Here is a 27,386-nt window from a genome sequence, read left to right on the forward strand (position 1 = left end):
GGGGGGTGTGAGGTGCTGGGTCAGGCATGTGCTCACTTCTTCAAGTAGTGCCTTAAAGCTTGTGGGTTTTTCTCCCTTTTCAATTTCAGTTCATCAGGTAAAATATTTAGTTAAAGAAATTATTTGAGCACTGGGAGTGTCAGAAAGACCATACTTTGCTAGCTCAGACTAGTTCTTTTCTGTCTCCCTGAGTGTCTGAGCAAATAATTACAAAAAATACCATAGCATATGTAGAGTGACATTGACCTGGGTGTATTCTTTCAGTTTCAAGTGGTTGGTTATTCATTAATTTTAGAGCTGTTGATGGGTCTGGTTTTGCATCTATATTTCTAGCCTTTACAGTGTTTTGTGGTAATGAAAAGCTGTAGGCATGGGTATGTGGTCCAAACTTCAGTTTTTAACCAGTTACCCAATAATTTCACTCTGCTTTAATCCTTTGTGTTTTCTGAATAATGAATAATCATTTCATTCCTATTTAGCAGTCACATTACTGGTGAGCTTGTATAAGCTTTCATCACTTTTTTCCCAATTTCCTAGGGTCTTTTTCACTAATGTTTTTTTTGTTTTGTTTTTCTGTTTTGGGGTTTTTTTTGGTTTTTCTTTTTTTTTTTTTGTGTACTTCTGTAGCTTTTATGAGAAGGGAATCAGGAGCAGCACTTTCTGTCATAATGTATGCATTGTATTATTACTGTGTATCTAGTTAGTAGGTTACTAGCAGGTGAAGTACAACAATAAGTAATCTTTTGTACCTGGTTTGATTTGGGTGGAGTATGTGATGATCTAGCAGTTAAGATTTGATGGAGTAGTTAAAGAAGTCTGGATGGTAGTAAAGATGGAGTTACAAGAAGTCTGCAAGCATGTAAAAATTTTGGTGTGCGTGACAAATTGGAAGTTCAGTATATATGAAGCTCAGGATATAACTTGATGCAAAAACCTTTTCCTTCACAAACTTTCTTTTTAAAGCTGTCTGTTTCTCCCCCCTCTATCATCTACAGCATTCAACCAATACTTATTACACCCTTGTTGGGGCCTGGGTAGTGGAGGAACTGTAAAGGGTATGAAATAACAAAAGAAGAACTGTAAAAGGTATGAAAGAACAAAGAAAGGCTAGTTGCAGTATTGCTGAAGCAATAAGAAAAAACTGCTGAAGCAACATGAGAAGGAAGCAAGTAACGAAAATAAGATACTGTAGCAAAGAAGTAGTTTTGCTTTTGCACAGTATTTATCCAATCATAAGAGAAAATTGTTCCTTGGACAAAGTGTTGTGTCCAATCATAATTGTGAGAGACAGTGGTATGATTGTGTGTGCAGAACAAATTGTATTATAAATTATGAGCTTATACAATAATAAATTGGCTATCAGAGCATCATATTGGTGTGCTGTAGTCCGTTCCTCATGTGGATCCCAACACAACCTTTTTTTCATTGTTGCAGCTTGCTTGTGAGTTTATTAGCATTTAAAAGCAGGGTGAATAGACAGCATTACAAAATGGAGAGAAAAATGATCAAATATTTAAATTCTTACAAAGAAAACATGCTGTGTTTTAAGATCAGCAACTAGAGAAAAAAGTTGCTTACCTTAGAATTCGTATTAGAGGCTCACCTTTTAGGTAAAACATCGTAAAAATATACCTCACCCCAACTTTGAAGCTTCTAATACTACACTTGTTAAAAAAACTGTTCCTATTGCAATTTGTAATCAGACTAGTAAATTATATAATTTTTACAGCTTCAAGAAACTCATAAACACGTGAGAGAAGATGACAAGATCTAGATCAAGATCACCACGATGGAAACCAAGGTAAATATCTTCAACTTGTGTTCTGAAATGTAGCTCTATATAAGGATTTATAATTAGGACTTAAAACTTGCATAAAAGAAGGAAAATTGCATACAGAATTGTGATTTCTAAAGTGTGTCTTATAATTCATAGTTTATTTTCCAAGCTGAACACCTGTAATTTTTTTCCCAGCTTATGTTTTTTTTACAATTTTTTTTAAGATGGAGGTGTTCAATTTTTGCAGTCTGCCAAGAATCTTGTTCACCTTTTGTGTTCTGGGATTGAGAACTACCTTAAGTACAAAATCCAAACACCAAACTAGTTAAGGTTATTTTTACTTGAGCACCACCTTGAGCACTTAATGTCTGTAACTCACCCCTGTTATGCTTCTTGGCCTACAGGGAGGAACTGTTAAAAAAAAATTAGTTTTTTTTTTTTTTTTTAAAACAACTTCCTAGTTCAAACACCTTGGTCTTTTTGAGGTTTGGGGTTGATTTGTAAACTGATCTTTAGCACAGTTAGACATGCCTTGCAGCATAACACGAGCTGAAAACATGTGGAAATGTGGGAGTCGGTGCCCTTCTCCCTGGACATTAGCCTGGTAGCACATGTCTTTGACGTTTGTCACCAGAATAACATCCAGCTTACTTCATGCTGGGAGTTACCTACCTCATTTTTAAGTCTTGCAGTGCGAATTTGAGGTGCTAAAATTAGGGGAGTGGAATACAATGTCAAGCTTTCGAGAACGTAAAGTCACTTTTCTGCTGGGTTTGGGTATCTCTTTGAAAGAGACTAAATTGTGATGACCAAGATCAAGGGAGTTTGGATAACTCAGAAAAATGTGTGGGGTTTTTTATTTGTTTCCTTTGTTTTTAAAAAGACAAATCCTACACATGTCAATACTAGATTGGTAGCTGTGAATATCATTTGAGTAAAGGCAGCCTCAGCTCTCATTAAAATGCAAGCCCTAACCAGACCAACGTGGGATGGCAGCCACGGTGTGGGTGCTGTTGGAAGTCAGCCATTATGGTTTTAGGAACATCTGTGGTTCTGAGTTTGAACTCATTTGCAGAAATGGAGTAAATAGTTGTGCCAAACTGTTCATTTGCAATATGTACATAAAGGAAGTGATTTGACTTATTTCAACTTAAGTTTTTATTTTTTTTTTTTATTAAAGGACATGTCAAGAGTGTGCAGTTACTACTTGAATTCACGAAGAATTGTTATGTCTGGGATTACTTTCTGGTTCTTGTTAGTGGCCTGTGCTATTTTTTCTTTATTTTAAGGAGATTTTGGCTAAAAACTCTTTAACAGGCTGCCCTCATTTTTGTAACTGTAGGTGAAAATGCAAAGCTGAGTGATGCAATTGAATCTTTAATTGCAAAAGCTGCAGTAAGTGTGGAAGTGCATATGTATACATGTGTGAACATGTACATACAATTATCCAAAAGGCCAAAGCATCTTTCTCAAACTTGTTTTTTTCTGCAGGAAAAAGCTTACCTGTATGACGATTTAAATATATTTTGTAATGTTTTCAGTTTTTCAGTTTTGAAGGGTGTTTTGGCATGCAAAGAAAACCTGAAAAGACATTTTTCTCCCTTTTAAAATCTCTTTATACACTGTTTTTCCTTCCCCTTTTTTCTGTTGGCACTGAAAAAGATAGGTAGGGAATGCATGAGAAGTGTGAAAATATGTATAACAGTTGTTTTCACTGTAGTGGCAACTTCATGTATATGAAATTATTTTTAGTTTTAAATGGAAAACTTCAAAGAGACAAAAATTATTGACTTACTACAATTTCAAGTGGGTATTTTTACTATGAAAACTTCCAACCGAGTAAAAGTAAGCCTGGTACTCTAGCCAGGAAAATGCCACTTTGATATCTTGGTGTTAATTTTTTTACAAGCTGATTGAAATTAGTACATAAACTCTACTTCTTTAGGAAGTAGATGTTCTCATTAAGGGATTGATTCAATTTTATGGGACTACTCAAAGTGGATTTTATTTTTGCTTTAGGTCCTTATCTCCAGCTTTTAGGAGTCCAGAGCACCATAGGCAAAGGCATGCTCATATTAATTATGACTGTGAATATAAAAGCTTTCGTAAGGACCCAAAAAAGTCTATGCCTTGGAGAATAGAAGATGAAAAATATGGACAAAGCAATTCCAGGTTTGCACCGCATGGAAATAACCACCAGAGAATATATGAACGTAGGTCACCTTCACCAAACCTGAAAAGAATTCCCATGGAAGATGCTTACAGTCATAAGCCCTACAGAACACATTCATCTGAAAGGACTGAAAGCAATAGGAGATGCCAGTTACCACCAAAATACTCGGAAATACCTTATAAAGAGCATGATCGTCCATTTTACCAGCACAAAATGGAGGACAGATACACGTTTGATCACTACAAAGCCACTGGAAATGAAAAAGTGATGAAACCTTTTCATAGACCGTTAGGGGCTTCATGCAAACTTGAAAGAAAATGGCATGAAGATGACTTGAGGCACCAGAGGTTACATGAAGAGAAGTATGGTCAGTCACCCAGAAGAGTTTCTGATGAATTTACGGCAAGGAGCTCTTTACAGAAGAGGTATAGGAATAAAATAATTAAACCCTGGGTATTGTGGTATAAAGCCTCAAGTGAAAGTCTGTTTTCATTATAGTTGAAGATATCCACCTTGAAACACGTTGGCCACTTTGTAGTTTAATTATGGGCGACTGGTAGTAGTGAAGTATTTGTCTTTTAAGTAAATCGTATTGCTGGCTAGAGTATGAAAGGATAATATGTCCCTCTTAAGAGCCCCTGCACATCTGTACCTTGGCGTGAGGGATTATGGGTTAACTTGCCACGCATTCTGCTGTCCAACATTCTGCACATATAAGTTCTCGCTTTCTTCTCTAGTGCAAGTGTAAATTGCTTTATGTCAACACAGGTATCCTGAAGATCACAATTACAGAGAATATGGGCACACGTCTAAAAGGGCTAAGGAAATGGAGAGGTATGACGGTGGAGAAGAAGCAAGAAATTCCAAGTGGAAGCAAGAACGTTCTTTTCCACCCTGCCAAGAAAAGGAGGAGCAAAGATATCCGGGTGCCCAGTCCCACCGGTCGGCTGAGAGGGAGTACCTGGGGGGTTCTGTCCCAAAGATAGCCTATGAGTACAGTCACAAACGGCGCAGGCATCCGGACGGGGAAAAGCCTTTTCCAGACGACAGAGCTCAGAAGTACGTGAAGCAGGAAGAGCAGAAGTACAGCTCTTCCAAGGGTGCCCGGAACAGCAAAGAGTTAGATTACTTTAGTGGTGGAAGAGCGAGACGGACTGAAGAACGGCACGTTGAAGAACCTGTTAAATACACTTCAAAGAAGGGCTGCAATGCTTGTGTTAACTCTTCTAAAACGGATGTTGAGCTGAGATCTTTTAAAAACAAACTGAATGAAAGAGTAAGGAAAGATGGGGAATTGAGGAAAAATGTAGATTCCTCCAATAGCCAGCGTGATTCAAGTCATACTGTTTCAGATGTGAAAATGTCAGATGCCAACTGTATGAGAGAACATCTCACAGTCAAAGTGGATATGAAGAAAATGGTGACCAAGTACAGGTATTGGTTTTCCTTCACCTCTGCTTTCTCCCTGTCTTTAAACAGTTTATGAATGTTGGAGGAAAGCATGATTTCTTTAGGAGGTAACCAGGGCAAACTATGATTATACCTTTTTAGTTTTATTTTTTTTAAATGGTAACTTTCCTGTCTGGGCAATTTAACTATTAAACCTCTATTAAAATAAACAAAACCAACCAACAAACAAAAACCAACGTTTCATGGAGATGTGGGAAGTGGAAAAAGAGCAGACATGCCTGAAACAAATCTGTAGTTGAAAGTTTGTTATGATAAGTAGATGTGTTATTTTTATTTAAAAACAAACCTGCCAAAAACCAAAACCTAATTGCAGAAAAGCCTAGTCCTGTGCTCTCATCTGAAATATGATGGCATTTCTTTAAACAGTCATCCCTTCTTTTTTTTAAAAGTCAGCTAACCTTTAAACGCATAAATCTCAAGCACACATTTAGATGTTCAAGTATTCAAGTTCAGTAAAACTGCCAAAAATGAGAGATCTCTGTGTTGTCATTTATTGTTATAGCAAAAATGGCAACCTGTTGAGGCATCAGAACTGAAAAGGGGTAAAGTCTGCTTATATCTATCTTCTGTGTAACACCTGTGTTTTCATTTAGCATTCCCAGTGCTGGCTGCAATGGAAGAAAAAGTGGCAATACTCTGAAACTTTAGATGATAAATACATGGTAGAGAGTAAGCAGCTTAGTTTTGATAGATTCTTGCAGTGTTGTCTGGTTTGTTGTCTTGCTGTTCCAGGCCACAATATTTTATATTGGTAATAATTGCTTTTGGAACAGATTACCTTCCTTTCCAAAAGGATCAGCCTTAATTTTAAAGGTATTTTGCGTCTTATCCCAAATAAAACATCTGTGTGATTTTTTTTTTCTCTTTGCACTATTTCAAAAATGTGTAATACAATGGCGAGTTACAAAGACAAGTTACTGCATGTAAGGGGCTAATATTAAAGACTGAGGAAAGGGAGGTGGAGTAATGTCCACTCCCACCGTTGCGCTAGGACAAGGATTTAACTGCCTGAATGATAATGTAAGGAAAATGGTTGGGTTTTGTTGCAAACCCACAGTATGATTCCTCTATCTAGTAGTCTCTTGCTGCCGTTTTTGAAGGTCATGCACAATGGACATGGAAATTGCTTGCAGACTAAAGAAACTACTACACTGATTATAGCTAATTTAATGAGTGGACATTTTGCTTCTGCAGCCAAAAGTGCTAAATATTTTATTTGTTCAAAGGTAACACTAATTTTACAAAAGCTGATGACTTGGAATATTCATGCTGCCTACTTTAGGCATTTAAGAAACACTTGACTTGAAATTACTCAGCTAAGAAGAATAGTTTCTTTATAAACTTGGGGAGCAGGTAGATAATTCAAATACATAAACCTGAGGTTGCTTGGATTCCTTCTTGCATGCATTTATTCCCAGTTTGCTAGGGGAAAGTAGATGTTTTCTGGCATCTGCTAGAGTCTATTTCTGATACAATTTTTGTATGTAATTCCAGTCTTGTATGCTTCTTATACAGGATGGCCAGGCACATAATCACTTTGCAGAATGAAAATTAAAAGTCTTTATTCTAAAAGCTTTTGCATGAGCTCTTAGAGTCCTTACTTCATCTTTTAGAGTGAGAAGCATTTTCCTTGCAACAAGAACAGTAGTGTTGTTGAAGTGTTGGCTTTCTTGTCAAAATAATTTTTAAGCAGCAGTGCAGCCATTTGGGGTGTAAACTTCTAGAATGAGTAAAAATTTACAAAAAGATGGTAAGCACGTTCTTAAGTTCACACACTGCTGCTGAAGCAGTTTCACTGCTGTTTCACTAGGCTCAAGTGATGATTCAGTTCCCAAAGAAGTGAGACTTTTTTTTTACCTCTAAACTGTTCTTGAAAATTGCCTAGTAGCTCTGTATAAATAAGACACAGGCTTAATTGCCTTCTAGAATTATTCTAAAGAAATGTATCAGGATCTTAATTTGCCTGTATTTGATAATGTAGTTGAATTAAATTTAAAATTCACAAATTTTGTAGTGCATACTTTACAGAAAGAAAGATTCCTGAAACTGAAATAATCTCTTTGTATTTTATTACAGATTTTCTTTCATATGGCCTTAGTAGTGTTTTAATTTAAAAGAGGAACAAAATGAGATTTTGGCTTTTAATCCCATTTATTCCTAAAATTAGCTTCCTTATTTACTGTTTTGTACTACTTGTCTATTTCAGGTTTTCAAATTTAGATATTTGCTTTAAAATAATTCACTATATTTTTTTTATTCTAGGACTGCTTCTAGTCACACTACAGAGAGACAGATGTCCCATGATCTGGTTGCTGTTGGCAGAAAAAATGAAAATTTTCATCCGGTTTTTGAGCACATGGAATCTGCAACACAAAATGTTGAAAATGACCCATCAAGAGGATTTACTCAGGAAATAATCACAATTATTCATCAAGTTAAAGGTGGCTGTAATATTTGGAAAATATGTCTGTGTTTATGTCTATATGATTACTAAACCCAAAGCTAATGGCTTAGAGATGAGGTCTCTGTAAGTCTCAGGTGTTTGCCATTAGCTTCAATTGTGTTTTGGTTCCTTTTATATTGTTTAAGGAAAATGTGGCTTGAGGATTTAAAGTAACTAGGTGGAGGATGACTACAAAAAGGTCTCAGGCCATAACTGAGGCATTTTTGTGGAGATTAAAGATCAAAATGATTTTATGCTAGTACATGAGAGTAACCTGCTTGTTTAGGAAACATGACAGGAAAAGAGGAACTTTGCTGTAATCAGTGTTTAGGCATCATGTTTAGTGTTGAATTTTATAGATTCTAGTAATTTGAATTTTATAGATTCTAGTAATTTGAATACTATGGTAGAGCTGACGATTGAGTTTAATCTTATCAAATAAGGTTGTCTAAGTTGGGCCAGCCTAACCTTTCATTTGTGAATATTAAACTGCAAGTGGAAATAGTTTAAAATATCATTTCACTAAAGTTGTTGTGGTGTCCTTAAGAGTTAATATTTTAAAAGATTTTCGCACTGTGCATTTCAAATACTACAAATAACATTCTTGTATTTAATATCTCTTCACAGCAAATTATTTTGCATCTTCTGACATAACTCTACATGAACGGTTCTCAAAAATTCAGGATAAATCAAGTGCAAATACAAGTGAAGTTAAAATACATTTGGATCCAGAAATTCACAGGTAATTGTTGAACTTTTTGCCTTAATTATTTGCATTACGGTAGTTAATCTTCAGTAGACTTTACACAGTGTGAAGTTTTTATTTATTATTTTTACCTGCCTGTATCTTTAAAACATTCTGTAGCCTGGTCAAGAATGCTTTTGCTTTTATAGTGATTACATTTGTTTTGATGCAATATTTTTGTGTTCCAGGAGGATTGACATGTCTCTAGCAGAACTTCAGAACAAACGAACTGTGCCATCTGAATCTCCCCAGGTATCTTGATTGCTTAACTTTTTTGGCAAGCAGTAAGTTAAAATATTATAAATGTGAGCTAAAACATTATAAATGTGAGCAATGTTTTACCCTTGCTATTGGTACATAATTTTTACATCCTGTGAAGACCACCAGTAATTGAGTAGTTAAAAAAAAATGCACACCTAAGCATATTTGCAGATACCACAGTGATGCAAGAGTACTGTGTTCACTGAGGAGTAAAATGCAGATATGTTCTCCAGAGTAGCTGGAGTGTGGTTATTCCTGCTGCTTGACCTCCTGTGTTTTGAAATAATGTAAATACTGAATCTGTGACTCATGTGTGATTCTTGTTTTTCATCTGAGATTACAAAAAGCCTTAGTGTTTCTTCTACTCTGTTATAATGACTCAAAATCCACGTAGTTCCTCAGAAAGCTGTTTTTATCCTCCCATGCTTTCATCTGGTGTCATCAGATTTTCAGTCTTCCTCTTTCAAGCTCTGCTTACTATGATTTAGTTACCATTCCTTTTCTGTAGTACAGATATGTGGAGATTCTACTTGATTAAGGATAGTAGAACTTCTTAAGAGTTACTGAAACTTCTATGAATATTTGTGCCTTGGCAACTCCATGCAGAATTCCAGTGCTCTGTTCACTGTTAGGAAACTTGTAAAAGAGCAGATGGTGCAAGAAAGGATAAGTGCTTAGGACCACTTGTTACTGCTTCAGACTTTGGATCCTTGGGTTGGTGTGAGTCTGTCCTTTGTGCAGACAGTTAAACTGTGTTAACAGGTTATGTGCAGGGTGCTGCCCCTGAAGGACAGAGCCAGGTTGGTGTTCAGTTCTTACCAACTAACTCAGCTTCAACCCTTCCTTTTAACTAGAGCATTGTAAGAGTGTTAGAAGATCCAAATGATCTACGCTATGATATAGAAAGGAGAAGAAAAGAGAGATTGAAGAATGAAGATGAGAGAGTGTTTCATGTAGATGGTGTAACTCCAAGGTAATGAGCAAATAACCTTGTAGGCCCAAGCCTATAGTTCCCTTGTGTGTTCAGTTTTTTTGGCCCTTCCAGAGTTACATTCACATTTGTTGTGACTCTTTTCCACAGTTTGCCCTAAAAGTTTGACTGGGACTGAAATTCAACTGACATACATTGCAAACTACTCTGTAATTAGGTGTTACCTTGAGGTTAAACTGCAGTGGGAGAAAATTAAAAGCAAGCACAAACTGTAGCAGTGAATGTGGAGAGGGGACAACATTAGTTTAAAAAATGTAAAGTATTTTTTAACCCCTTGATGAGCCACATAACATTCCCCTGGTATTTTGTAGAATTATTGGAGAATTTGAAAAGTTAGATTTTTGGAATAGTGTTTTCCTGCTGTGGATTCTTCCAACAGGTTTGTTAAAGGTATTTGCCCTGGACGTGTTTGCTAACCTCAGTCATCCTGTTTGACTTTGATTTCGTGAGGTCAGTTGATAAGAGAGAGGGACTGTTAGAAGAAATGTTGATTAATGAATTTCCAGAGTGTAATAAAATGTATCCGCAGTGTAGTCATGATTTGCAGATTGTTCTTGGTGTGCTCTTTGTCCATTTTAAATGCAGTCTGTAATGGCAACTAATGGTAATATACATGTTTGGAAAAGCAGACTTGTGAAGCTGCAGAAGAAATTTCTTTTATTTGAGGTTCTTAAAACAAAAAAATGTTAAGGTTGACAATTGGAGGGAAAAATCCCTGGACTTGCTTCATTTCCCCACATACACACTTTGACAGTTACTGTCCTGCTTACATTTTGTGTAAGCAATTTTCCCATTTTCAAAGTGGGAAGTGCAGATATCCCCAGTAAGTGTGGCTGCCCTGGAGTTTGTTGTCAGGAGGGTTCCACTGTCAGGGTAATGTGGGCTGAGGGCAGTAGTGGCATGAATGATATGTAGTATTTTCCTGATGTTGAGAGGTTTTAATAGCTCACATGAGAAACTGGCAATGCCTGTGAGCTTGGTTAGTGTGCTATTTTTTTCCTTAATAATGTATTTGGCAGCTATGAAAACTGTTTTTGTGTGTTTCGTAAATACAAATTTTGACTTCTGGTAATTACTTTTCATGGCAAATGTTTTATTTAGAAGTTTATGGATGCATCTGTACTAGCAATATGCTTGGTTAAAAAAAAATCCAAAAATCCAATGAAACAACCAAAAGCGTAAAAACAAGCAAGCAAGCAAAAGCCCAAAGCCATAATCAGCTGCTTGCTGAGGATGAAACTCGAGGATGCAGATGTTTATCTGAGTTTTTGTGGTGTTGGGGATGTCATGGAAGGACACGTTCTGTCCAGCTGGTGTGAAGGGCTCGAGTGCAGAAAGCCTTTCCGCCAGCGGAGGGCAGCAATGACCGCCGGCAGGGCTGAGCCAGGTGAGCCTGAGCCAGAGCCAGGACTGCAGGGAGCACAGATCTCTGCTCAGTTGTCACTGCCTAGGAGAACACAGGGTGCTGTATAATCCTGCAGTTTGAGCTTGCATTAGTAATTTGTCGATTGCCCTAGGAAAGTTTACTTAAAAGCTGTCACTTTGCAGTTGTAATACCAATGCTAGAGTAAGCTAGTATAAAATAGAGTGTTGACACGCTATGGCTTTAGATCTTAATTGTTCTCTCTCTCTCACACACATCAGGAACCAGCAAAGCTGCAGTCTTCCCAAGTTACAAACCTCTCAAGTTGATGGTTTCCAAAAGCCTATGAGGTTCATTAAGCCACCTTTCAGGAAATTTATTGGGAGACCTCATCTGGTAAGCCTAAATGTAGAAATAGGAGCTCCTGCACTGTTGATGCATAATTCATATTTTGCTGCATTGTCTGTGCTGATGTAAATTTAACAATCTGTGATGCCTTGCCCTTTTAAATTTTGTGTGAGGCTTTTTTATCTTCTGTCTGTTCTCAACAATAAAACCACTCATAATTTCACAGTTCTAGTGCAAGAGTACTTCCTCAGGTATTTCTTGAAGCAGAGATTAGTACATCTGAGCTAAAAACACTTTGATACCACTCCTTTTCTTTTTGTAAAGCGAATTTATGTCTAATATCACATTTCTTCTGCATAATGGTGTAATTACCTAAATGATAAAATAGAAGGCCTTGTTATTAAGCAGATAATCTGAGGTAATGTTAAATAGTTTGAGAATAATACTCTCCTGCATTCTGGTTGTCAGCGGTTGGAAGGGAGGGCCTGAATCTTGTGTAGGTGGTAATGTTACTGGAAGTGTTTCTCCTCGTTATCCTAAAAGTTCTGAAAAGTACTTATTTAAAAAATGAGGAGAATATCACAGAAATAATGAGAAACATGTAAAATAATGTTCCTGAGGATGGAACATTATGAAACCTAGTTTTGGACAATTATTCTCTAGGCTAGCTTTCTGTGGTGTACTTTAATCCTGAAATGGGCAAGACAGTAATGCTAAGTTAAATAGAAATAAATTTGTCTCTTTTGGAAAATTCCTTCTAAAGAAATGTAGTCAATTCCAAGTGTTTGTGCTTGTTTAACTTGGGGAACTGGTGAGACCAGAAAAGCTTTTTTAATGTGTGCAGTAGAATTCTAAACCACTTTTTTTCTTTCTGCCAGCTGCAAAATAAGGAGGAGACTAACATAAGTTTTCATTCTTCATATACTCTAACTACCCTATGGGGAGGGTTCCAGAAGCCCATGAAACTTCTCTGAGGTCCATCAAGGGTAGCTTTTACATAGTCAATTCTGAAATGTAACTGCTTTGCAGATACAACAATGCCTCCTTCACGGTAAAGAAACACAAGTTGTTAATGGTAAAAAATATTACTTACTCAAGATGAAGATTCAAGTCTCCCAAAGCAAGTAGTAATGGCTTATTAAGTAATTCTATTGGATCTGGCTGAGATGGAGTTCATTTTCCCATAGCACCCCCACAGTGCTTTGCACTGGTGGCCAGAAGGGTGTTGGTAACACAGCAGTGTTTGGCTACTGCTGAGCAGAGCTCCACAGAATCAAAGGTGCCTCTACCACTTCCCCCCCACACCCAGTGGGCTTGGGAGGGGACATAGCCAGGACAGCTGACCCAAAATGACCATGTGACATCATCTGCTCAGCTAAGGGAAAGGAAATAAGAATGAAAGCTAAGAGAAAGGAGGGAGGGTGTGGGAGGTAATTGGTTATTGTGACATTTGTGTTTTGGAGCAACCACTGTGTACTGAAACCCAGCTTCCTGAGAAGTGGCTGGACATTGCCTGCTGGTGGGAAGTAGAGAAGAAATCTTTTGCTTTCTCTTGCTTCTGTGTGCAGTCTTTGCTTTTGCTTTATTAAACTGCCTTTATCTTGACCCATGAGGTTTTTTTAAATTTTATTTTCTGCCTCCCAGCCCTGCTGAGGAGGGGAATGATGGAGCTGCTTGGTGGGTATCTGGTAGCCAGCCAAGGTCAACCCACCACACTAATACTGTAATTGCAAATAAAAAGGAGGTTGGTTTGAAATAGACACCGAGTTATTGCTAAATGTGCTGAAGATTCAGGAAGATTGCGTTTTCGTATTTAATAGTGAACTGCAAACATGCAACTTTTCGGAAGTCCTGCACTGCAGTAAGGTGTAATCCCTTTGGAACAGCAGTAGCTGTGAGAGCATGGGTATTAAAAATGCAAGCTGTCCTAAAGAAGGTATGTCTCTTCATGGTCAGCCTTACAGAAGCTAGTTTGCAGGCAAGTAGAAGAATCAAAAACTTCATAATCAAAATGTAATATTTGTGATGTTAATATTCAATAATTGGGAGTTGAGCTTAAACTTGAAAAAAAAGTAGGCCTGGAATGTACAATTGTGTATCTAAACTTGGTTGTAAGAATCATCCATTTACCCTTGTACCCTACTGAGAAAAGGAGGCTAGCTAAAGAGTGAAGTAGAAAATCAGAACAAATATTCCCTTTCCTTCCTTTATTCTTTTAAAGCCTCTGGTTTAGGAAGTTCCTGAAAAGTGGTTTGCTGTACCTTTGCATCAAATAGTTCTAATGTTCATATTTTTGTGAATGTTCTTTCGTCTTAAGGAAGGTGGGGATGGGGAGGGCTGCATCCACAGTTAATTAAGGCAAGCTTTGTTTTAATTCCTAGAGATTTTTTTTTAATTATAATGGAAACTTTTTAAAATTTATTTTTTCATCTTGCTGGATTCCCAGCTATAAGGAAGAGTGTGCTTCAAGCTGGGAGCTTCCTGATTTGATTTTGTTGTATGTTGATTTTGTGGAGTGTCTTCATTTTCCTAGAATAAGAAGGGAACTGGGAAGTTCCTATCTTTTTCTTGGAAAAGCCACTTAGATCTCAGTTTGTAAAATCTTTCTCCCTCTCTTTTTGATTCTTCTCTGAATCCCTTCTTGTCAAGGCATTGTAAGAAGCTAAATAGTTGACTTGTAGGCAATAACATAGTATGAAAAAAAACAACCCTAACTTAAATCCTAGTTGAAAGTTATCTTGGATTCTAACACCATTCCATTGTATTTATAGCCCACTCCCTCCTCATACCATTAAAAATGGTGTTACCAGAAAGGTTTGGTAGTTTTTTAAAGGAGAGAAATTCTGGAAACAGCAAAGCATACATTTGCATTTATTATTAAATGTTAATATATATGAAATATATCAGGAGTGTTTTCTTCTTAGGTTCTTTATAAAATGTATTTCAAGCTGTTAAAATTTCCTTTAAGAAAAGACTTCTGCAGCATTGGAATGCTTCTGTGATCATTCAAGAATGGACCATAAACAAATAAATTTATTTGATTGCTAAGTGTTCATTAGCAAGTCTGTTCTGTCTGCACTAGAGGACTTTAATGTAGTATGTGCAAGTATATACTAGTGCTTCTGAAAACATTGATAGTCATATGCAATGATGGAAGAGAAGAACATCCTCTAGAAGCAGCTGTTCTAGGGAAAACTGGAAAAGAGCCAAAATGTGCAGGTAGGTCAGAGGCTGGAGGAGTGCTCTGTTTTAGGCAGCCATGGCTGTTTGACTGCAGCTGTTCAGTGAGTTGATACAACAATTTCAATACTAGTTGTCTGTGTGTCTTGCTTTTGCAATTGTGCTTCTGTGGCAGGCAAGCAATTCTCTAATGCCCTCTTGAAGTACCGAGTTAATAGTAGCATTTTCTAATGATGTCAATGTGCTATACATTGTTGTTTGGTTGCTGTGGAGGTGTGTCTGTGCTACACAATAATCTACCATGGCCATGTGCTGACCAGGAGCTCCAGAGAACCAGTCTTGTTGCCCTTATTCCTAATTCAAGCCCTGACTGCTGTAGCAGCCTGTCTGCTGTACTTGATACATGCAAGTTGAGGCATCAGTTCTGGGAGGGAGGGATGGAGAATCTTAATTGGGTTGTTAGCTGCTTCAATGTCTCCAAGGGGATGATATTCCAGAAGGATGGTCTGTGTCATCTCTAGCCTCTGTGTCTCTGCTGTCCCTTCAGCCAGCCCGGACTGCAGGCCTTGAGCTCCTGTTGCTCCTGTTCCTTCAAGCAGTGTCATGGTGTCAAACACTACAAGACCAAAAGTGTTGCAATATTTGTTAGTATAACCTGAACAGTTTGGATTTTTTTCTTGAATAATTTAATAACATGAATCTAAACCTCTGTTTTTCTACTAGAATTCATACTATTCTTCAAAACCAAGTGATACTTACCCCCACAGACGCATTAGAGGACACCTTGAAAATGCAGGACCCATCAGAAGGCACTTTAAGGTACAGATCAGCTTTTATCAGATGTTTGTTGCATAAAATGTTGGTCAAACCTGTTGAGTTTGGTAACTGGAGACACACTTTTGAAGGTATTAAGTGCCATGCAAAATAGTGTTGTCATAGACTACTTGTTTTTGTTGGAATTATGGGAGGCTTAGCTTTTAGTAGGTAAGAGGGCTGGCAGTGAGCAGGGCTGTACAGTGTTGTATTCAGGCAGTTGAAATAAATAAGTTACTGCAAAGTCAAAAATAAGAATTGCAGGAATGAGGCAATGACTAGAAGGCTCATCTGTCCAAAACCTGAGCTGCTGAGCTTTTCCTTCACCTGATGGAAGCCTAAACTATTTCCAAAGACTGGAAGACATTAGTTGTTTTACTTTCAAAACTGTATTACTGTTATTTTATTAACTGTTTCATACAGGGATTTTTGGGGATCTCATGCCTGCATACTGCTAAAAAATTGAAAGAAGTGAGGTTTTGTTCTTGGGATATCACGATGGTAAACAGGTGGGCAACTGTGCTTCTTTCTCAGGTAGAGCAGTGGCCTTTTAATTGTAAAATGTATCCTGGGTTCAGCAGAAAAACAAAACACTTCCTTTTTTACTGGCAGTGGAGTGCTATCATGGGTCCAGTTGGAGTTGTTTATGTGAGAAAAGTATTAATTAAATATAGAAAAATTTATACAAATTATTTACCTTTAAAATTGCCCCTACATTTTTAACATGCATTCTCAAGAGTAAAGTACTACATAGAATAGATAGTCACCTTTTCTGTTTTGTAGATAGTGAAGTAAAACTTTATTGGCTAAGTAGCTGCCATTTTTTGATGAAACTTTGAAAGGTGGAGAATTGTAGGTGTGGAGTTTTTTTTCTCTTCTTCTTTTTCCCCCCAAACATAAGAACTTTTGGATAAAAAGACTTTCTCCCATTTAGGTGTGCTTTGCCAGTCAATTTTTGTCAGATAGCTAATCTAACACTAACAAAACCTGCTATCTTTATTCTGGTGGGGAAAGTCTTTTTCCAAATTAAAAAGTTAAAAGTGTCAGCCTGATTCAAGTATTTTAGCACCCAAGGACATCATAGCCCGTTATTCTGTATCCCCTCCGTATTGTCAGCCTCCAAGTAATGTAGGAGTCTAGCCCTGGCTGCTGGATGCCTGAGGTAGTGTTGGTAGATGATGCTCCCTTCATTTATATCCTTCTGCTGTTCTGCTGATTCTACAAGCATGGAAGTGTCCATTTAAGTTGTCACCTCACATATATATGAATATTGCAGTATCCAGTGATCTGTCCCATGTTGCTTTATTTTTATAGGGAAAATGGCATATGCACTTGTATTACAGTTTGCATGTATGTATAGCACTTTCATCATTGCCATGGAAACAGTGGTGGTGTTGATTTGACTTCATTTCCTCAACTTTTTACATTTGAATTCTTCTTGCACAACAGAGTTTTTTCTTCCTGTGCTGTTGGTGAAATGGAGGTGACTTTACTATCTTCTACACACAGGACTTTCTTGGCTAAGTATTTAGAAGAGCAACAACATACAAGGAAATTAAAACCTCACCAAAAAAAACCATATAGAATCCCATTCTCTGCCTTCCTCTCTCCCCCCCTCCCAAAATCAGTCCCAAAAAATCAAGTCTCACACTCTTTTTTTCTTGATATGTAAAATGGAGGCATTTAAACTTAATAAGCAAAAAGTGATGATTACTAAGAGTATTTTGAAAAACATATGGTCTTGCACTATGTTCAACTTTCTGGGAAATGAAGAACTGCTGTTTAAAGTATCTTAAAGGATCTGGAGAAGTCTTACAAAATTTAAAAGGTCTTTTTTGTAATGACCCTTTGCCATGAATCACTAAGTCAGCCTTTAAATAAGTAAATGCAAAGTAATCTTTAAAACTAAACTGCATTCACTGCTTAAAAACAGTTCAGTGTATTATTGGCTGTGGTGGGTTCACCCCTGCCAGCAGCTAAGCACTACACAGCTGCTGCCCACCCTCCTCTCAGTCCCCTTCCTCGCTCAGCAGGATGGGATGAAAAATATGGAGAGCAAAAGTGAGAGAATTCATGAGTTGAGATGAAGACAGTTGTAAGTGGTGAAGAAAAAAGTAATGCAAAGGCAGTCACTCACCACCTGTCACAAGGTGACTGATGCCCAGCTGGTCCCCAAACAATGGCTACCTACCTACCAAAACCCCCTTCCCTCAGTTTCTGTTGCTTAGGAGGAGATCATATGGTGTGTGACATCTCTGTGCTCACCTTGGGCTGCCTGTGCTGGCTTTGTTCCCTCTCAGCTTCTTGCCCACCCTGGTGTCCCTGCTGAGCGGCAGAGTAAGGGAGGAGGAGAAAGTGTTGGTGCTGTGCAGGTGCTGCTGGGCAAGAGCCAAAACCCTGGTGTGGTACCAGTGCAGTTTTAGTCACAAATCCAAAATACAGCACCATGCATGCTGCTGTGAAGAAAATTAACTCCCTCCCTGCCAGACTCAGGGCAGCCATATATATTTGCTGATATATTCTTATTTTAGAGCTTCAGGCTCCTAGGGATTGTCATTAGCATTATTTATAAAACAGTCTTAATGTAAAACTAGATGTCACTTTAGCACACTTTTTCTTACTGCTAGATCAGTAGTAGTAAGTAATCCTATACTTTAGATTATCTTTTGCTCTAAGCTGTGTGTGACTGAGATGCCTATGTGCCAAATGCATGTATAATCTGTTAGCTTTGTCTGATTCTCTTCTACGTTAATATTACTGCTGTGTCCTTCCCTCCCCACTTACAGAACATGTAGATGCTTGAGTTGAAACTTCTAAGCTGTTTGTAATGCAATTTTCAATATATTGTACCTTTTTGTCATCTCTTATTTGGTCTGCTCCTTTGCTTATCATGCAAGTGCAGTGGCAGAGCACTAAGTCCTTTCTAGTCACTGAAGTCAAAGGGAACCATAGCAGGAGTGGGGGAAATGGGAACTTTTAATGCTAACTGTGTTCAGGGCATTAATCCAGCATCAAAAGTGCCCTTCAGTTTTCCCTGTGCTAGGCATATACCCACATAATACAACCTCTAGTGCAAGGAAGTTCTTTGTGCCTGCACTCTGATATTCTTCAGGAAAGTGATTGGTGTTGAATAGCCTCCTGAAAGTGTCCTCCATCAGGGTAACTGTGGAGGAATGATGGGGCCACCTTCTCACTTATCTCCTACAAAGTTAGGTTGGTGAAATGATTTAGGAAATAACAGAACCTCTGTATTTGCATAAAGAAATCTCTGTTCTGTGCAGTTCTTTCTTAATTGTTCACCAAGCCACACAGTGGAAAAAGTGGTACGTAAGCTATTGCAACTTAAGAGCATGTGATTTTTCTTGAAGTGATCCTTACTTTGTCAAGAGGAGACAAATTTCACCAAAATTATTTTGTCATGCTCAAGAACGGCTATTTCTTCTTCTCCTACCCTTCAAAGGTGTTTGTAAAAGATAAGAATTTATGTAGTCAGGAGGTTTTCTCTGGTTTTAGATGAAAAGCCATTGTTTGTTTAAATTTAGAGTGCTTGTTGGAAAACTTAAAATGGCAGTACTGGAAAGCTATGAGAAATTACGACAAATAGAGATTTTATTACTCTAAAGATATTTACTGCCTATTTTATTTGAGATCTGAGTGTCTAGGAATGAAAATCTTTTTCTAACTTTAACTGCTGTGGTCAGTGTTAATCTTGCTGTATCCTTTCTGTGTGTTTATAATGCCTTTCACCTTTAAGTCTTCTGATATCTCTGTGGCCTTTGCTCCTAGTCCCACACAAGGTTAGTTTGCAGTATTCCAGTCTGGAGGTATCAAAGGCATAGAGAATGCGTGTGTGTTCAGACTGTCAGACATTAAAGCTCTAGGAAAAACATATGTATTGACTTGTTAGTGTGACTCTTCAGGCTCAACACGTGTGCCCATTGAAGGCTTAACATCACTGAGTTTGGTAGTGGCAGTGAGGTGTTGTCTGAAAGTTTTTTGTTGGAGTGTGCCTCATTAACGGTTGAAAAAAATGGTAAAATGTTGCACAATACATTTACTTTTTTCCTACAAGGAAGATAATTTCAGATGTTTTAACCAGCAAGTGCAATACAGCAGTTCATTGAGCCACGTGGTCTGAGAAATAATAAATGGAAGCAAAGCAAGAGGGTGTGCACTTGCAGATGCATGCTTCTGTCTTTGAGTACTGGAAGTTTTACATGTGTATAACTGTAAATATGAACTGTGGAGTTTTGGTGCCCTCATTTTGCACATTTTTGTCTTTCCTTCCCCCACCCTTACAGAGCAACTTTGCAGATGGCCGTTTGCAATCCCATTATAAATCAGGCTTAGTGCAGAAGGGTTTATATATTCAGGCTAAGTACCAGCGGTTACGTTCTGTTGGTGTGAGGGGATTTGCCACTAATAAATTCAGAGATGGATTTTTGAGGAAAGAAAAGGTAAGTTGGATTAATTTATTTTTCACTAAGATATTTATAAAATAAGCATATTCATAAGATCCATTTCAGTTTTTAAATCTCCATGGAATAACTGGGATGAGATTTTCTGGAATACTGGCTCTTTGTACTTTACTGGCAAACTTGATTGTACACTCCTGTTTCCTCCATGTTTATTCTATCGAAACTTGCTTAAACTTGCTTTTGGTAACTGCAAATCAGAGGTCCCCTCTGAGACTCTGTGGTTGCTTCTGTTTCAGTATTCTTTCCTTGAGCTCAGCTGCTCTCTGTATGACAGGACAAGAAATTGTCCCTTTGTGGAACAAAATATTCTTCTTTCCTTTTAAAAATTGAAGTGAAGAGTACTAATTTTTTTAATACACCTGTGTGCTTCTTTTTGTTATGGTCCCTTAATAATGCTTTAAAGTATGCACTGGAGCACTGCTCTCAATAAAACATCCTGCACAATATAATGTCTGTTTAAAATGGTTTGATAAGCTGAAACGGAAATAGACACATCATACATCTGGTTTATGGTGTTTTGATGTGCAGAGTGTGTGGGACAACAATAATCTTGAACTGCAGAAGAACTTTTGATCCATATAAAATGTTACAGCTTTTGTGAGGATCAGTAGTTAAAACATTCTAAATCCTTTATTAGAATTGATCAAATATGATCAAAGTAGTGTGAAGTTACTTGTGACATCAGGGAATTGGATTAGATGACCTACACAGCCCCTTGCCGAAGTTCTGTGCTCTGTGTGAGTTCTTGTTTTGGAGCTCTGTGTCCATCCAGCTACAAGTAAATACACTCGAATAAGTAAGCATTTGTAGTTGGATTAGAGTTTAGCCCTTAGAGCACAGAAGCACCTTAAAGGCCAGGTTCTTACAGCTTTTTGCAAAACAAGTTTACAGCCCAGTTGGGTGGAAGAAGAAGCCCTCCCAAGCCCTGAGGGAAACACACATGTAAAAAACAAAACAAAAACCAGCAAAACAAAAAACCCCAACCAACAGAAAGAAAACCAAGCACTTGGGACAAGTTAAAGGGGTCATTTGCTACTGAAGTCTTTGGGCAAATGCCTCTTATATTTGCTTGGGCTCTGAAAAGTATTATATCTGAAGGCTAAATTGAATTGGAATTAGTGGAAAATAGGAGGATTTTTTTTTCTAAAATTATGACCTTGTAAAGTGGATATAGAAGTGTTATAATTTTGTGTTGAGCTGTTCCCAATAATTTCCAATGTTCTTCTGTAATTGGCTGTTAAGATTCTTGTCTGGAACCTCTAAAGTATAGAGTCTGGTTACTTGATATTGTGATTTGAATCAGAGAGTCATCGTGAGTTCTGAATTTTTTTTTGTAGGCCTGACGAATTTGAGTGTGTCTTAAGTAAAATAAATCCTGAAGAAATTAAGTATGACAAGCATTTTCTTAGCAGCATACTGTTTGCTGGTGGGCTAATTCCTAAAAACCAAAACTGTTCCTCAAGTTATAGCATTTTACCTATTGTAATGATTTAACTTGTTAAGATCTGTTAAACTGGTCTGAACATCTTTATTTCACTTTATTTCATTTGAAATAGTAATGCTGCATATGTGTCCTTTAAGGTACAGTCTTTGTAATTGTGCTGTTTGAATCCATAATTGAAAGAATTTTACATGCTACATATTATAATGCAGTACTTAGGAAGGTTGGGAGGGTTTTTCTGCTACTGCAACTGACAGTAATGATTTCTTTTTTTCTCTGTGTAGGGAAATCTAAATATTGCAACAGAAACCTGAACTGAGCTGAGATCCTGACGTTGGAAAAGATAACACAGCAAAGGGAGCATCTCTTTGGTTTTTGACAATTTTCTCAAGACTTAAAATAGGATAAAGGAACTAATGCTGTAACTTTCTTGATTAAAAAATAACTTTATTTTGAATGCTGCAAACTTTTTTACAGTTTTAATAATTGCTTTTAAAGTACAGTATTCAATTGAAACATCATATTATGTACCTTTAGTTCCGTTTGCATACCAGTCTCAAGTAAGGAAGTCATTGAAGGGAGTCTTATTTATTGAATACTTTTTCTCTAAGCATGATGTTACTGATGGAACTTGAGTTGTTATACGCAGAGGTTTATATGTTGAAAGTTTATTGCTTATGTAATAATAAAAAGGAAAAAAAAAGTGCCTGAATTGTTTGGTAATAGCACATTAGCTCAGGATTTTCCAATTAATGACCTTTTAGGTTGTGCAATAGATTTTACACCTCTGTTCAGTCATTTCCATAAAACAGTATTTTGTATTACTTTGGATTAATAATATACTTGGGTTTCTGATGTGTATATACATTTGTAAATTGTTAGAATGTTGGGACAACTTCCAGCATTTGATTAAAATTAATGGTAACAAGCAGGTATGTAATGTACTGTAGCAGTAGCTTATAACTGCACTGAAAGCATGCTTGGGTTTGTTAGAGGATTAGTTAGTCTGTATTCAAAATTATTCTGTCTCATAATATTTTGGTGTATGAGATTCTTGACCAAGTCACATGTTTTCTAATCTTTTTCATCATAAATTACTTGGTGATTTCCTGGATTCTGAAATTGAGGCCTGAAGTATTAAATTACAAGAAAAACAAAATATGTAAGTTTTTGAAAGCATATCTTCTAACAAAGGAATTGTTCATAATTGGAACTGCTTTAAATGCATATAGTTAGTGATTTTGTTCAGAATGATCTTCTGAGGTTTACCCTACTGCAATATTGTTAGGCTGTGTATAAAACTCCAATAGCCAGACCTGTTTCATAAGCAGCTATAAACAGTATTGTGTTTATTTTCTGTTTATAGCCTTTGCCTTAATTCATTATCTATGGTAGGGTTGTGTGTATGTTTTACAGATTTGTTGGGACTTCTTACTGACAGTAAATTAAAGATGCATAGCTCGTAGTTTTAAGAGATTTTTTTTTTAAAGTTGTTCACTGTCTCCACAATACATGCAGGCAGATGTATTTCCATATAGAATGCAGGCAGTCTTTGTTGTGGCTGGTAGATCAGAATTCAAATTCTGGGTTAGAGGTATGTTCATGGATAAGGAAATCTGGTTTTTTGAGTAGAAAGTCAGGATGTGATTTCTGCATGCTTTTTTGTATTTTTTTTTCCATGATGCCTTCAGTAGAGGGACTATTTGAAAATGTAGTTATGGTTCCAAACAGCTAAAATGAGTGCGACTTGAGTTCTTCAGTTCATGGGGTGTTCTGCTTAGTGTTCATAGGGAATAAGGCAGAAGTGTGCAACAGTCATTGATGTCACACTCATTCAGTGATAACAGACTGTGTTTCTAAAACACAGGTTTTCAGTTTAAATAACAATCATTCATAATTCAACTAGTTCTTCAGTAACTTTGACATGCATAGACAAAATGGGAAGTGGAAGGAAAGGTATTCCCTGGACAAATAGATGCAGGCAATGTTCTGCAGATAAGAAAGTGTTTTTTACTTAAATGCTGTCAGGGATGAATCTGTCAGAATCATCCTGTGTAGATTTACTGCGAGATGAAAATAAGAAATTGAAACAACAGGTTAAATGTGTCAACCCCAAGCAAGTGTGGAGTAGCTGCAGTTCTGCCCAGGCTGCTGGCAGGGGAGTGCTGCACATGTCCTGCAGAGGGGGGCTGGTTTACCCTGAAGCCAACAAGTTCTTCACACTGCGCTGAATGTGCACTGTAAAAGATGTGAGAAGTGATACCATATCTGGTAAAGGACAAACTACTGAAGCTGTATAGTCTTAGTCAACAGGATACTACTGTGTCTGTAAGCTTCCTGCAGTGTTCTTATTAAATTCTGGAAGAGAACTCTTGGTTGAGCAAATGGGAAAAGTGGATACATGAAGAAACTTCTGACACGGCAGTTTTGCTAACACTGTTTGGAAGTAATGCTGGAGTAGTCAGACTTCAGTCAGTTAATGCAGCTTTAACTAGATTTCAACATGTGACTGACTCCTGATTTTGTGCTTTTTTTTATCAATGCATGATTAGATATCTCTAATTTGTTTTGTACTTTAACAGTTTAGCTTTATGTTTTATTTCTACAACTGTGAGCAACATATTGGAAAGAAGTTTGTGTTTTTTGGATGTGTTTGCTGACTATGATTTCCCCCCTACTCCTTGGTCCTAAGATGAATGTCCTATGAAATGTAGTCACCATTTCAGTTGGTTATCTTTTGTGTGATACCATTTGCTCAAATCACATTCTTTACCAATAATTTTACTTCAATAATTTTTGTTTCTGTTACGATAAAACCTCTCATATTTTATAAAATGCATACAAAAATTAAGAATTTTGTAAAAATTCATGGTTTAGGTGCTAGAAGCATCTACTCCATGATATGATGTGAGACATTGCTATGTAGATTTGTGAATTACAGAGACTTGTGTGTATATACTCATACCCAATTCAGCTTGTTTATTGTTTTAGCACAGAAAATTCTGTTGTTCTGGAATACAATATTTGGTTGAGAGCAATGTATTGAAGTTACTGTTTGGGTTGCCAAGGCACAAGAAAAAGGGTTAAGTAGAAGAAAGGTCAATTTACTTGAATAACCTGGTGCCTTTCTGTATTGTGACTGCATTGTAAAAAACACATCTACAAACACTTAAGTACATTACATTATTTCTAGTGGGAGCATGGACTGATAACAGTTCTTATTAAAATAACTGTTTACTTTAAAGACGTATGTAAGCCTCCGTAGGAAAACAGTGACTCTTTCATTAGTAAAGTCTGTCACTGTATTTGCATTGGAGGGGCAAGTTAAAAATGTGATTGTCTTAAGAGCTTTCTAGTTTGTACTTTGAAAATACAAATGTGAATTGTCTTTGTTTTGTTTATCTTGAAATGGCTGTTAAATGCTGTCATTTTCAGTTGTCCACATGTGAAATTTTTTTTTTAATTGCTATCCAACATGAAATGGTTTTAATATGACTAGAGTCTTCCTTTTAAGTGTCTGAAATACTAAGTTGCTATGATGTTAGTATTTATATTGCCGATCCATTTAATCTCTGCATAAATTGATTAGAATCCTTATTTTAAATTTGTGATGATTGAGTTCACAAAGTTAACAAAATTCTGGGGCTAGTTAGAAGCAACACATTGCAAGGTTTCTATAAGCTTGCCTTAACTCTAATAAATACATGTTTAAATAATTTTACCTGATGGATATAGGTGGTCTTGAGACCTGAACATAACTGCCTCAACTCAGGTAACTGATAGCAGAGGATAGGTGTAAATCCAGCTGATCAATCATCTGCTGTGTAATGTTTACCTGCTCCCATCTTCCCTTGGCCCCCAGGCCGAAGTGCTGAGTTTTCTTTAAATGAACTTAGTTGCTTTAAAAATAAAACCAAACTCCCAAGATTACACTTTCGTGGCATTTAAGGCAGAGTTCTCAAAACTTGCTTGTTATGCATCAGAAGGTCATTTTCTGCCATGTCTGGGAAATGGGTAATGAGAGTTGCTTGAAGATGGTAAAAGATTGTGACAAAGAGTGACTGATTTCACAGTATTCACCTTGAAAGACTGTAAATAGAGGGAGTTCTTTAATTTCCTTGCATTCCTAAAGGAAAGCTTTTGCTATACTGTGTAGAAACCCACCTCTTGCCTTTCTTTAAGCATCTGAACAGCAATCTACAAAGTTCTTTATGGGAGGGCCCTCGAAAGGAAAGACTTCAGACTTGTGTCCTAATGAATCTGAAAAAAAGATGTTTCTGCACATAACGCTGACCCTTGACAGACTTCATTCCATTGCTGCAGAATTTGAAGATAAGAAGTTCTTCAGGTTCCTTGCGAAAGAAAGAAAGAATAAAAGCCATTTCAAGATGTTTGAAAGCCTCCTTGTAACACTTGACTTCCTAAGAGACCTTAAGGATAGCCATGAACATTTAAATGTGTTCTGTTTCAAGCTTTGTGAGCATTATTTTTCAGTATCAAGATCAGAGAAAACCATTATCATAACACCTGCCCATTCCTTCCATGCCTGATGGTTATTGTTGGAGGGATTTTGAGTAGGTATTTAGCCACGTGGTTTAATAGCCTGCCACTTTTAATACAGTTTTCTTCTGTTCACTGTTCATTGCTCTGAATTTTGTCTAAGTAGTCTAGATCTCATGTTGTCTTTTTAATATTTCATTTTCTGTGAATAATGTAGTAGATGGCTTTCATTTTGTGACTGGCTTCTCAAATCTTTAGTATTGAGGGGAAGAGACAGAGTGGAAACAGTTGTTGTTCGAGTATGTTCTTCAAGGAATAAAAAAAGCCTCATTGTTTTGTTTTAAGAATAGCAGGAATTTTTTACTCCCGGTTGAATGAGGGGAACTAATGTCCACTTTTAAGGAATAGATTGTTGATGTTATTTATACTGTAGTTTCTCAAGGACTGTCTAATGTGTATGTGTACATGTATGTGCACATGGAAACACACAGTTAGAGAAGCCTTTAATGTAATTATTTGTAAGTGTGGATAAGAAATGACACTTTTAAACTACTGAAGCTGGAGTTAAATGCAAATGCATTTTAAGTCTATAGTCTTTAAGTCCACAACGGTGCTTCTGACAATGTTACCCCATATCTAAAAGCCTCGTTCATAAGTATATATAGTAAGATGTAGGTATGTTTATATGTATGTTTAACATAGTTTATATAAAATAAATGTAAATTTTGTTTCTACAGACAATAAATGTTTTCACAAAATTTTTACTTATAAATAATGCAGTGATTTAATGCAGTAGTTACTAATGTTTGGTGTAATTTTCAGGGTAAAAAAAAAAGCTTTTTTCAAAATCTGTTATGTAGGGAGTGGAAAAGTACAAGAACATTATTATATTTTGTTAGTGGTAGTTTTCTGTTTTCATACACAAATTAACTGAGGTTAGAACAGGCTCCTTTTGCTTACCCTTTCATTGATAGTCAAGGTGCTCTTGCTGTAAAATGTTACCTATACTTTATCTTTTATACCCGCTTTTGTTTTCTTTTTAATCTCTACTTCTCTGCTGCTCCTGTCGCTTTTTTCCCAAGGGTCTTTTGCTGTGGGAAGACGTGCCCGTGCAGAAGCCTCCCCACCCTCCCTGGGAGCCTTTCTGTCCAGACACGTTCCTGATCTGTGCACACTCTTACTGTAGCAGGGGTTTCGCATCTTCCTGCAGTGAGAACAATCTGTGTTCTGGGCGACACTGCTCTTTTTAGTGAAGCATCAACACTCTCCCAAACCCACTCTTTTTGTCTTTTCTTCCTTCCCTGCTCCTGAACCCAGCCGTGTAGCGGTGTGTGTGGGAAGGTGGGCCGGGCAGGGACGAGGGGCAGCAGCGGCGCTGCCGGTGCATTTCGGCGTCGCTCAGA

General features: G+C 37.2%; 1 protein-coding gene across 2 annotated transcripts in view; it reads left to right on the plus strand.

Annotated features, from left to right (window-relative positions):
- The window catches only part of BCLAF3 (BCLAF1 and THRAP3 family member 3), a 33,332-nt gene extending 6,591 nt beyond the window's left edge, over window positions 1-26,741 (plus strand). For both annotated transcript variants that reach the window (XM_085050969.1, XM_085050978.1), the window contains exons 2-12: window positions 1,730-1,801; window positions 3,797-4,375; window positions 4,719-5,384; window positions 7,683-7,861; window positions 8,491-8,605; window positions 8,797-8,860; window positions 9,724-9,842; window positions 11,505-11,619; window positions 15,475-15,570; window positions 19,866-20,021; window positions 21,768-26,741. In XM_085050969.1, the coding sequence (XP_084907095.1) occupies window positions 1,761-1,801; window positions 3,797-4,375; window positions 4,719-5,384; window positions 7,683-7,861; window positions 8,491-8,605; window positions 8,797-8,860; window positions 9,724-9,842; window positions 11,505-11,619; window positions 15,475-15,570; window positions 19,866-20,021; window positions 21,768-21,797 (2,160 nt within the window). In that variant the 5' untranslated portion in view covers window positions 1,730-1,760 and the 3' untranslated portion in view covers window positions 21,798-26,741. The remainder of the gene's footprint in view (window positions 1-1,729; window positions 1,802-3,796; window positions 4,376-4,718; window positions 5,385-7,682; window positions 7,862-8,490; window positions 8,606-8,796; window positions 8,861-9,723; window positions 9,843-11,504; window positions 11,620-15,474; window positions 15,571-19,865; window positions 20,022-21,767) is intronic.
- The last annotated feature ends 645 nt before the right edge of the window (window positions 26,742-27,386 follow it).

This window comes from Lichenostomus cassidix, chromosome 1 (genome assembly GCF_008360975.1).
Source record: "Lichenostomus cassidix isolate B80296 chromosome 1, HeHo_3.0, whole genome shotgun sequence".
NCBI classification, from domain to species: Eukaryota; Metazoa; Chordata; class Aves; order Passeriformes; family Meliphagidae; genus Lichenostomus; species Lichenostomus cassidix.